The 13,701-nt window shown below is 32.5% G+C and overlaps 1 protein-coding gene across 1 annotated transcript; it reads left to right on the top strand.

The window, feature by feature from the left end:
- Positions 1-11,324: 11,324 nt before the first annotated feature.
- LOC114293073 (F-box protein SKIP22) lies at positions 11,325-13,223 on the top strand. The gene has a single exon (XM_082914173.1). The coding sequence runs from the start codon at positions 12,039-12,041 to the stop codon at positions 13,008-13,010; it is 972 nt and encodes a 323-aa protein (XP_082770299.1). The 5' UTR covers positions 11,325-12,038; the 3' UTR covers positions 13,011-13,223.
- The last annotated feature ends 478 nt before the right edge of the window (positions 13,224-13,701 follow it).

The following is a 13,701-nucleotide window of genomic DNA, read 5'->3' on the forward strand; positions in this document are numbered from 1 at the left end:
ATTAGATTCTATTTATTAGATTCACATAAAATAGTCACTGTAGTTTAAAAAAAAAAAGTTTGTGCTTTTTAACTATCAATTAACTTAATTTGTATTTTTTTTAAAAAATAATTTTATTTTTTAATTTCCAATTGACTTCATTGTTTTTCAATACGGTGATTGTATTTTTACACTCTGTTTGATTGATAATGATTGGATTGTATTTTGTTATTGTGATTGGACTTAATTTATTTTTCAGTACGGTGATTGTATTTTTAATCTATGTTTTTTGAAGAAAAAATTAGATTTTATTCATTAAGTTCACATAAACTACGCATTATTGATAATGATAATTAGATTATATTTTATAATTAGATTTTTTAACTCACTGCACTTTTTTTTTAAAATGGTTGTACTTTTTAACTATTAATTAGCTTAATTTCTGATTGGGTTTTTAACTCACTATACTTTTTGAAAAAAAATAATAATTGTAGTTTTTAATTATCAATGGACTTCATTGCTTCTTTTTTTTTTTAATTAGCTTAATTTGTGATTGTGTTTTTTTACACTCCATTTTGATCACACGGTGATTTTATTTTTTTTAATGATTGTGTTTTTCTACACTCATTTAATCTGTATTTTTTGGGAAAAAAAATTATACTCATGTTTTTTGAAAACAATCACACGGTGATTATATTTTTACTTTATGTTTTTTGAAAAAAAAAATAGATTGTATTTATTAGGTTCACATAAAATACCCACTATTAATGATTATTAGATTGTATTTTGTGATTGGGATTGGATTGTATTCATTAAGTTCACATAAAGTATTCACTATTGATGATAATGATTAGATTGTATTTTGTAATTGGATTTTTTAACTCACTATATTTTTTGAAGAAAACAAAAAAGATGTTGTGCTTTTTAACTGTCAGTTAACTTAATTTGAGATTGGATTTTTAACTCACGATGTTTTTTGAAAAAAAATAATTGTATTTTTTAATTACCAATTGACTTCGTTGCTTTGTTTGAGTTGTGACAATTTCTATGTTTTTTGATGATTAGATTATATGTTGTCTTGCAAAAAAATTGTAATTAGGTCTTTAAAAAATTGTAAAAATTATCACACATTGTTCAATTTCTTCGTCAATATGTTCAATTAATAGATACATTATTTTTACTAAATAATACTTATCTAGATTACATACTTACATAGTTTATTACTAATAGAAAAAATTTAAACTATCAAAATAATAAATATGTCAATGCTAAATTATGTAGATGTGATTGGCTTGGTTGTTAGTGTAAATTATAACGCCCTCAAAATAATACATAAAAACCCACATTCTTGACATGCATAGACATAAGAGAATAAAGCATTTTTCCATTTATCAGAGTATTCATTGCAAAAGTATTACATGTTGACAACAAAAGTAAATGCCCTATGGGCTTACAACTTTCCAAGCCAACACTTAGTTACAAAAATGAGAGTACTAACTCATACACATTAAGCCCTCGGCTTGAATTTACATGTAATACACAAAAAGTAAACAACAAAAGAGTCTTCAACTCCCAAGACCTTCCAAGCTATGTCCTTGGAGGTGGCATGTCCCTGAACCTGAAAATGATGTCCTATATAGGGTGAGTCAATGTCTATGAGAGATATACTAAACCAAGTATAAGGAATAACTAAAACATTAGCATTCGATAGATGGCTAACACTTATAAAACCACTTATAACCCAATTCAGTTCCATGACAAAAGTCCATGTTTCATTTTCCTTTCCTTTACTTATTAAGTTTTCAATTCATAACATGGCTCAGAACCTGGCCAACAATTTAATGAGACTATAACTCATATTAAAGCACTTCCATACTTCACAATTCACATGAGATTATAACTCATATTAAAGCACTTCCATACTTCACATTTCACATGAGATTAAAACTCATATTAAAACACTTCCATACTTCACAAATGATACACAGATTTGCTGTATCAATACAGTCCATCCCCTATCTCCTCCCAAATACCCGATTTAGGAGTCCATCCCCTATCTCCTCCCAAACCGTGGAGTACATCCCCTATCTCCTCCTACACAATACACATATTCCAAGTATATCAACACTCATCATATACAAGGATCGATCAATACACATATTTGATGTATTATTCCAACCGTCATATTCATTGACATATTCAATGTGATTAGTTTCTGTTTTCCCTAATCAACATACAGTGTTTACAACAATCAAGACTATCCTCCACCGATAGCCCAAAGCAGTTATTTCTAAATAGAAAATAAATGCATTAAACCAATAGAATATTAACATTCTCATGGGTGAGTGATTAGATTATCTAACTCCACCATTCAACTTTATAATTCTCCAATTTCATAATTCCCAACTTAATTTCATATTCCCACAAATTAATTATTCAAATTAATTTATCACATAATTAGGGCATTTTTCCCTAATTCTCGATATCAACCCTAAGGTTCAATTTCTCCAATATAACGACAATAATTCCATTTTTTTCAAGGTCTCATATGCACATGGGATTTAATCTTTTGAAAACCCCCTTTTTATAAATCACGAATCAAACCCTAACTTTTCTCAAAATTACCCAACAACACCAACTAATCAAAATGACTAAAATTCATGTCAAAACCCATAAGATGGAGTAGGGTATCCCTATCTCGAAATGAAGAGACCAAATGGAGAAGATGGTGAAAACCCAAAGTGCTCCAAATCCAAGATTTTTCAGATTAAAGCGAAGCCCTCGTGAAGCTCTACCTTTTCTACAATGGAACAAGGATAGAAACACACTAGAGTTAGATCAAACCTTAGAGAGAAGATATGTAGAGAGAGAAAAATCTGCTGGTCTAGGGATTGTATAAGAGAAGAGATGAAAAAGTGAAGGAACAAGAAGCTGCTGCGAATTGAAATATACCAGGCTCGCTCGAGCGAAAGAGTGGTCGCTCGAGCGACCACACACAAAGAATCCTCGCTCGAGCGCACAAAGCCTCGCTTGAGCCAATAATTCAAAGCTTCAGGTTTGCAACCCAGAAGCACGCTTGAGCGAACAAAAGCTCGCTCAAGCGAAGAAGTCCAAAACATACAGCTCGCTCGGTCGAGCGAAGGAAAGCTCACTCGAGCCAAGAAATACAACTCTCAGGTCCAGAATCAGATGCAGACGCAAGCTCGAGCGCAAGACTTCTCGCTCGAGCCACCAGACACAAAACTCAACTCTCGCTCTAGCGAAGGAACCCTGGCTCGAGCGAAGGATCTAAAACACAGAGCTCACTCGAGCGACAAAAGTCTGGCTCGAGCGAAGACACCAAAATCTGGACAGCAACCATTTGTTCCCAAACACAACCAACCTATAACAAACCTGCCCAATACATCCTAAAACTCAAATATATGGAATTAAAGGATGACAACAAAATATATACAACAACCAACTCCACGGAACCTAAGTCCGGATACAACAACCAAAGGAGAAAGAACCGAAATTTCAAAGTATTGCAAATCTTGATAATTACAAAAGAGAGATTCTACTACTTGATACAATATATGATACTATAACATATTTTTGTGTCTTTATCAAATTTGAAATACTCTACGAATGATTTAACCTTTTTTTTTTAATTGTAAAAACAGTTTCACATTAGTAAGACTAACTCTATAGAACGTGTTTACAACAACCGATGGCATGTAACTATATCATACTCTAGAAAATGATAATATTTTATTTGTCACTGGATTATCAGTTAAAGATTATTATGGTAAAATTATTTTTTGTTGACTTTTATAATATATAGTTGCATATACAAATATTGATATTGATAAATTATCTTTTCTCAACTTCTAGGTCCATGTCTCGCTACATGCAAATACAGCAAGTTATATACTAATCATTCATTCCGTTATACAAATCATATTCGAGTGTGGTATGTTATGATTGTATAATATTAACCAATTACATATGACAATATAATTCTCACAATTATATATATATATATATATTGATGTCTATTTAGGCTTGCTATGAATCCTATATCACAAAAGTTGGTATCTTGGAATCGAAAAAATGGATTTTCAAGTTCACAGTCATTGGTAATATCAAATGCCAAAAGAATTTGAATACGTGATTTTACACATATGCCAAAGGTAAGAATTGTTATCATCTCAAGTAATGAAAGTTAAATGATATGTATATATACTTGTTTATAGAGAGATATTAATTTATGTTTTTTCAAATATTTTGTAGGTTTCATATTTTCGAATACTTGGGTACATCGAACAAATTGATATTGACAACCTTTGGATTGATTGACGCAAAAGTTGTTATCAAAAAGTTAAATATCATTATGGTCATATTGTTTGTCATCACTGCATGCATGATGATACTAATATTATAACGAGGTAATTTTCTTTAGGTAAATAATTTCTATATACAATAATAATTCAAACTTAACAAGTGTTTTAATTTTTTTATTAAATACAATATTTTCTTTTAACCATTTTTTTTTTTTTAGGAAAATGTTTGGGACCCCTTTTTGGGGAGACCCCCATCACCCCCACAGTGATGTGAACCAATGATGTGTTTGTATTGGTTTTTTTTTTTTTTCTCTTTCTTACTTGGACCAATCACAAGTGAGTGGGTGTTGTGGGGGTAATATTTTGTGGGGGTTTGAATATTTTTTTTATTAGATGCAATGTTGACATTTTGGTCAAAGATAATACTGGTTCAATAAATCTCATTGTTTAAGATAAATGGGCAAAGTTTATCTTGTCACACCCCATTTTTCAATTACTCTGAAACATTACCAAAGCCTTTAAATTAGATCCTTTTTTTTTTAAAGGTCTATTACCCTTGGGTGATAGAAACACAATGATACATGTTCTCTCTCTCCATGAATATTACAATGACAACAATAATACATGCCAAGCTTCCGTTACGGAGCTACAAATAAATAATTACAAACCACAAGATACATTTTTCATTCCCTTAACATCTATGATAAATTTTACACATAAGGTACCTAAAATCCATACTCTTCAACTAATGAATCCGAAATTCTCTTCCTGAAAAAGAATAAAACAACGAGGGGTGAGCACTAATGCCCAGTAGGAATCTCATAGGTCTACAACAATAACAACCACATAGATAGAAATGATCATGCATGCAGAGTGATATCATATAGTAAGATGGCATTTTGTAAGCTCAAAATATTATACCAAAAAGTATCTTTTCTTAAAATTTCACTTGAACCTTTTAAGAAAACTCCTTGCCATAAATGTAGTCTCTCATCTTTAAGAAGCCATAAATTTTCTTTGAAAACAAGTATATTTAAGGAAGAACATCATCTTAAATTCATTAACCCGATTCCAAATTATTCCTCATTTTGTTTCCATTTTAATATTCCACATTTCGTTTCCATTCTAACATTACACATTTCATTTCCATTTCTAATTATCATACTCCATAACATCAAAATCTAAAAGATTAGAGTTCAAACTAGGGGTGAGCAGCGGATATACCGATCCGCCAAAACCGACCGAACCGAACCGATCCGCCACATTTTGGACGGATGCGTGATGACGAGCGGACGGTTGCGGATTGATTTTCTCAAATCCGCCAATTTGGCGGACGGATGGCGGATTTGAGATTTTTTGGCCGCAACCGAACCGCCAAACCGCCAAATCATGAGCACCCCTAGTAATTTATAAGACTTTGTATTTTCAATTTGTTTAAATATTATGTTTGTGTTTTCAATTGAAAAAGAGTTTAAATATTTAGTTGAAAAAAAGTTTTCAACTAGAATATATTTTTTGAATTGAAAAAAATAAACGTATTATTCATATATATTTTTTAGTTTTTAAATGTAACTCTAAAAATAATAAATAGAAAATATGATATATGCTGGTTGGTTTTTGTTTTCAAAAACATATGTAGATGTAACAATACAGAGACATTCAATCTCTACTACTGCTCTGTTCATGGTTTTGGTGGAATGAATTGTTATTATATTTTAAGAATCACAGATTGTAATATTTTATGGGGATTAATCATGCTGTGATTGTAATATGTGGATGAGGCATGCAGTGATCGTGATATTCTAAAGTTTCAAACGTTTTTTTCTTTGGATAAGGCATACAATGATTGTAATACTTTTTTAAGTCATTGACTGTAATACTTTCTTTTTCTTTTTTTTCTTTTTTTTTTTTATTTGAGGAAGTGCACAACTTGAATTATGTTGAAAATTTATAAAATTTTAAACCGCCAAACCGATTCGCATCCATCCGCCAAACCGCCAATCCGCTCAATCCACATCCGCCGGATTGGCGGACGGATGTGGATTGATTTTCTTCAATCCGCCAATCTGGCGGACGGATGGCGGATTGGAGGTTCCGTGGCCGCAACCGACCCGCGCCCACCCCTAGTTCAAACATAACACAAGAATCACAAACCATTTTTAATTCAATTTCCCAATTACTTACAAAACAAAGCTCATAGTCTTCCCTTTTGTCACAAGCAATCCATTGAGTTCGTCATCACTGGCCCTTAATCCAATTACCCACATAATGCCAATTTCAATCCTTAATCCATTTCCCTTCAGTTCATTTTCAATTCATTTATTCTTCTCAATTCATGAGTAAATTTCATTATTTCACAACAACCAAACTGAGACTACAACTCAGTGGTTTTCCCAATCATACAAAATATACATAAACACTTCAAACTGCCATTTTACGAAAATTTCATCTGCGGGATCAGCACCCATGTATAAATTTCGGGACTTTCACCCAGGACACTCCGGCCAACTTAGTTATAATGGAGTCCATCCCCTTTCTCTTCCCAAATAGTGGAGTCCATCCCCTTTCTCCTCCCAAACAATGGAGCTCATCCCCTTTCTCCTCCCAAACAAACATACATATACAATATATTTAATCACACAATCACACATGGAGTACATCCCATTTCTCCTCCCAAACAATCATACATATAGAATGTATTAAAACACACAGTCATATTCAATGACAACCATTTCTCAGATTTATCATATTATTTACTCTTTTCAACTAGCACAATACATGTGATCCAAAATATGATTTTCAAATGAAACAAGTGCTCTTAAACATAGCACAAGAATTTCCAAAATCTTTTTCCAAAACATACAGTTTAAATCCTCAAAATCCATTGCATTCTCCATGATATGCATGATTTATAAATAGTCCGGTTTGCCTAGTCAACATGCAATTTCTACACCAATCACAGCTATCCTCCACCGATAGCCCAAAACAAATACATCTAAACCGATATATAAATTCCTTTGAAGATATGCTTTTTTCCAAAATCTCATATGGGAGTGATAATGCATATCAAACTCCATCATCATCATTAATAATCCTCCGATTTCACATTTACACTGACAATTTTAATTACTTATACAAAATAACAATTTGATCCAATTAGGGCAAAATTTCCTTTATTTATATCAACCCAAAATCAATACAACCCAACACAACTCAACTTAATTCAACACTACTCAACATAGTCAACACAATTCAACATAATCAACACTATTCAACATGATTCAATTCAACACCACTAGATATAATTCAACATAATTCAAGGTAAATTCTTAAATCCCATCTCAACATTCCATAACCGAGTTTATGTCATCTATATCATTAATAAATCATTTCCCCCAATTTCTTTTCTCATTATAGCATGATTTACAATGCTCATAACAAAGTTCATTCGCAAATTTTAAACATAATTTTCAAATATAACCAAATTCCAATTAAACTTGTACGTATATAATTCAATCTATCAATTTCATGATTCTACTTTCAATTTGGGCCAAATCATTGATTATCATCATGAATCAACCTGAGGTTTCTAGAAAACCTAGAAATTTCTAGAAAAAAATCAAATTTCTTGACCCATTACTTTTTATTCCAACTTTCCCATTGATTATACACCTAGGGTTCACAATCCATCATTTTAGCCCATCAATTGAGCTCCCAACATCTCAAACCCAAAACTTCCAATTCTCATAATATACTCTAGATGCCCAAAAATGTAGGTTTTGTATGTATATAATCAAAATACCATAAATCTATCTATTTATGGAAGTATTGAGAAAAAACAAGAACCCCTACCTCAAGAATAAAGCAAATGAGCAAAGCTTTGATGAGAATCCGTCACAAATCCGAGCTTCAATTGGTTGAAAATGTTGATCTTCTCTTGTTCTCCATCCTTAATGCAAGATCCATTGTGGATTTGTTAATAAAAGTGGAGGAAATCAAGGTTTTTCGGGCTAGGTTTTCGGACCTAGAATGAGAGCAAAGAAGAGGGGAAAAGAAAATGTAAGAAATGATCTAAAAATCACGTTTTTAAGCTGCTGAACTCGCGCATTCCGCTCGAGCGTCCCTTTTCCCGCTCGAGCATACCTACTTCCAACACAGATTCTGAAACTTCGAACAGGTATAACTTTCCCATCCGGACTCCGTTTTAGGTCGTTCTTGTGTCCAAATTGAAGCCTCGAAAATAAGTTTTCCAATGGTTCTAGCCTCATATCCAAATTCAAAGTGTGGAAAAAGAAAATGGCAAAAGAGTGACGGTTGTTCGTAGGAAGATTATCCGAATTAAAGTTTTTGGTCCAATCTTACTTTACCATCATGTTACCACTTCGATCAATGACCCAAAATAAAACTAGGAGGCTCCAAAGACAATAATAAAAGGGTTAAAAACAATCCCACCAGCCTCAGAAATTCAAACTCAACCAGGCAGACCGCTCGAGCACCTAATCTCGCGCTCGAGCGCGCAGACCAACAAAGCCGGCCGCTCGAGCGACCACTCCTACGCTCGAGCGGGAATTCACAACTCTCAGAATTTCGGACAGACTGCAAAAATACTGGAAGCCTCACAAGTCCGCTCGAGCATCAACTCCCCCGCTCGAGCGGAAGGAAAAATTCTAGATTACTACATATCTTGCGATGTCAACCATCATATTTGAAGAATATGAGATCAAAAGTGTAAAACTATATAATTTATTATAAGGTGGTGTTTGGCAAGTGGGTTGGGGCTAAAATAGCCACAAAAGACAAAACAGGCTATTTTAGCCACAACAAACAAAACATCACATCCAACCCATAATCATTACACTCTTCTCTCACAAAAAAAAAGCCAAAAAGCCAAAAAGTCAAAAAGCCCTTCCCAAACCAAGCTTTTTAGCCCAGGCTAAAATAGCCAAAAAAGCCAAAAAGCCAACCCACTTCCCAAACGGAGGCTAAATAACTTATTCTTATATTTTCAAACACAATGTTATAATTTCAAAATTTTACAGGATAATAAAGTTAGAATGATTAAAGATTATATTGCGTTATGCCAATATTGTATCTATGCATTTATCATACCTATGCCAACAATGCAAGGTCAACTAGATTGTGTACCGTACGTAACCTTTGTTTTAAATATAAATTAGTCTGAAAAATGTCTATACCTTTTAAAAGGTAGAAAAAAAAAATATGTGAGTATAACATTTTATAAATACATAATATATGTGTTGTTCATCGATTATGATACTAAATATCATGTTAACAATGCAAGAACGCTGATGGAAGACCCACAACAATTTAGATTTTAGTTATACTTTATTTTATTTATTCAATGAATTCCGAAACAAATGTAATAAATTCTTATTTTTATTACTTTAATTATGCAATGTCAACATTTTCTTTTAAAATTACGTATATTTTATATTAACAATTTAAAAATATATTTGACATAATCATAAATAGTTTTTTTAAATTCAATCACGTGCATAACATGAGTGATATGCTAGTAATATTTGAAAGAGAAGGTTAGTTGTACATATAGACCGATGATAAAGATGATGATGGACTTACAACAGAGACGATAGTAAATTGACAATGAATAATCGTTTTTTTCATTGTTATACATAAATCGTAGTCTCTCTGTCGGTTTGTATAGTTATCGATATTGTGTAATTTATTCACCGGTATTATGCCGGAGTTGATTATATATATATTTTTCTAAAAATGTGCGCCAATACATATGAACTATTTGATGACTTTTTTACATATTATTTGATTATTTATTGTATATTGTTTGTTACTATACTTGTTAATTGAACAATTATTTTTATTGTCATTGAACAATCGAAATAGTCAATTTTACTTTTTTTAATTTTGTTTCGTGTTTTTACGTTGCAATGTGAATGTTCACATTGGTGTTAATTTATTTTTTTAAAGCTAATTGTATGTTAATTGTAAACTGTGAACATTCACATTGTATTTTGCTGTAAATTTTATTTTTTTGAAAATTAGTTATATGTTTTTTTTTTTTTACTATGCTTATTGATCAAACAATCATTTTTTGTTACCATTGAACAATCAAAATAGTCGATTTTTACTTTTTTCAATTTTGTTTTATATTTTCACGTTGCAGTGTGAATATTCACATTGGTATTAGTTTAATTTTTTAATGCTAGTTGTATGTTAATTGTAAATTGTGAACATTCAAATTATATTTTGGTATAAGTTTTATTTTTTTGAAGGTTAGTTGTATATTTGTTATTTATTGTGAATATTCACATTATACTTTAGTATGTGTTTTGTTTTTTTTAAAAAAATTAGTTGTATATTTATTATTTTCTATGAACGTTCACATTATATTTTAATTTTCATTTAGATTTTCTTATTGCGTTATTTTTAAATTTTCACATTATAAAAAAGTATGAAAGTAGGATATTTAGGGGTTGTTTGAGATGACCTAAATAAGTACATTTTTTATCTTTTTACGAAAAGATATTCAGAAAAGTAAAGAGGTGATGTGATAGAAAAAAAAATAAAAAGATAAAAAGATGGATTATTTTTAAGTTGTCAAACTTGGCCTTATTAGCTTTCATAATTTTAAAAGAGTAAGATTTTAAATAGGATATTTATTAGCTTTCATAATTTTCTCCTAATATATAGATGCTAATTCAAATGGGATAAGTATTCAAACCATAGTGATTATCTAAAAAATAAAATATTTTAAAAAATTAATAAATACACAAAAATATAAAAGATATATTGAATTTTTGTATTTTTTTATATTTTTGGTGTTTAGTGAATTTTTTAAATATTTTTTTATAAAAATTATATTTTTTAAGTATATTTATGTTAGATGTGTTTAAAAATTTAAAAAAAAAAATGTTTAAACAATTAATAAAATTTAGTAAAAATAAAAAATATAAAAAATACGAAAATAGAATTTTTTAAAAAAAATGAAGATAAACATGATGAATAATTCCTCGATAAGGGCATTATTAATAAAACCCAGTTTTGTGTTATTACGGAATCATTACCCCAAATCTCTCTATTTAACCTTACACAGAGTCCAACAAATCTCCATTGAAGACTGCTCTGTTTGAATATCATCATAAAGCTCTGTTCTTCGATCCACACCATGAAACTGAGTCTTAGATCCATCAAAACTGAAGAAACCCTTCAAATCGAAGTACCCTCTTCGTACCCTCTTCAACACCTCGAAGATGTCGTTTGACATCCTCTTCTTCTTCGTCTTCGTCTTCGTCTTCGTCTTCGTCTTCATCTTCATTGCACCTCTCTCTCAATCAAAAGGACGAGCTTCTTGGTTCTTCGCCTCAGGACTCTCTCCAATCTCTCGGTGATACATCAGGTGATCTTATTTTCTTCACTCTCAACCCTAATGTTTTTTCTTCTGAATCCCTAATTGTCCAATCTCATAGTAATTCTCTGAAACCCAATTCATCACAATCCCTGAATTCACCAGAAACCCTAACCCTAGGACCTGATTCCCAGAAAAAACGAACTGTATGCGTTGAAGAAGATCAAACCCTAGTTTTGAATATCCAGAAGGAAGAAACCCTAGATTCAGAATCTGAAAAGATTGAGACTGAACCAGAGAACATGATAAAACGAACTCTAGATGTTGAATAAGATGAAACCCTAGTTTTGAATACCCAGAAGGAAGAAACCCTAGATTCAGAATCTGGGGAGATGGAGACTGAACCAGAGAGCATGAATACTGATGAAGATGGGTCTATTGTAAAGGTGGCAAAGTCGTTTTCTGTGCCTTGTTTTCTCATGAAAGTGTTCAAAAATGAGGTGGGTGAGCGTCGTGGTGGTGATCACAAGCTGTTGGTGATTGCTGTCCATGCTGTTCTATTAGAATCTGGATTTATTGCGTTCGACCCTGTCTTGAAGAGGAAGATTGAAGGGTTTTACCTTCCTGATGAACGCCCATCGTTCGCTTTCACTATGTCTCTGTCGTACACTCTTCCTGAGCTCATTGTTCAGGGATCTTCTGCAGTTGAAACTGTTGTATTGAAATTTCAGAGATTGGGGAATTATGTTTGCATCTATGGATCTTTGACTAAGAATGGTTCCGGGATATATCGGTTGTGCTTGGACGAGAACCGTTTGGTTCCTGACTTGAATGTTATGTGGGGCATTCTTGAGAGCATTGATAAAGGCATCTTCCTTGATATATATCCCGAGAGGCAAGTTTTTGAATTTTGGAACAATGTAAAGGACAGACTTGCATTGCCCCTCTTAGTAGATTTATGTGACAAGGCTGGTTTGGCGTCTCCGCCATGCTTTATGCGTCTCCCATCTGACCTTAAACTTAAGATTTTTGAATCTCTCCATGGTGTTGATATTGCTAAAGTAGGATGTGTTTGTTCAGAATTGCGCGATTTATCTTCAAACGATGATTTATGGAAGCAAAAGGTTGTGGACCAGTTTGGCCATGTGGAGGGATCACAAGAGGGAAGCCACTGGAAAGAGAAGTTTTCAAATTCCTGGGAGACTAGGAAGAGGAGTAAGGAAAGTGGTATGTTCGAGTGGTTTCCTGTGAATTTTGAACATTTTCAACTTTACGGTCCAAATTACCTTTATGGGGTTCAAGCAGTTATCGACGGAGATGATGACATAGAGCAGCCTGCCTTTCATCCTGGGTGGCCTTTGTGAGACCCCATGCCTAGTCTGGCAACTTTGGTTTCCCTCATTGTTATCACATTGGAGGTAGTATTTATGGATACAGTAAGTTTATGTATGTATCAGTGAGTGCTTGGTTAGGTTTTTTGGAAGATAAAAAGACATTTTGAAGCCATATTTTTTGTGTGAAAAAGTTTAACTTGGGTTTTGATGTTTACATGAATGATCAATACTTTGTTTTCTGTTTGTAGTGGCCTCCGTATATTATCTGCGATTGTTTTATGTGATTCATGCATTTGTTAATGGTTTCAACAGTGTGAACACATTCCAGTGATTGACAGTGGAGATTGTCTAACAGCAGTTAACATATATGGGCGTGTTTGATTCGTGGGATTGGAGGGGGACTATCCACTATTTGGATTACAATTCAAATAGTGCTCCTTTTGATTTTTTTTTAGTCCGCCGGACATGGAGTCCGGCCGGACTCCTTACAATTCAAATAATGCTCCTTTTGATTTTTTTTTAGTCCGCCGGACATGGAGTCCGGCCGGACTCCTTATCCCCCATATGGGGGACTATTGTGTCCTGGGGGAGGTGGGACAGAATGTGGGGGACTATCCACTGTTGGGATTAGATGCTAAAATGACCATTTTGACCCTCTACTATTTAATTATGTATTATATTTACTAAAATTCAATAAAATTTAAATGTCTCAATTTAAAAA

This window comes from Camellia sinensis, chromosome 2 (assembly GCF_055761805.1).
Source record: "Camellia sinensis isolate YWXY chromosome 2, ASM5576180v1, whole genome shotgun sequence".
Taxonomy (NCBI): Eukaryota; Viridiplantae; Streptophyta; class Magnoliopsida; order Ericales; family Theaceae; genus Camellia; species Camellia sinensis.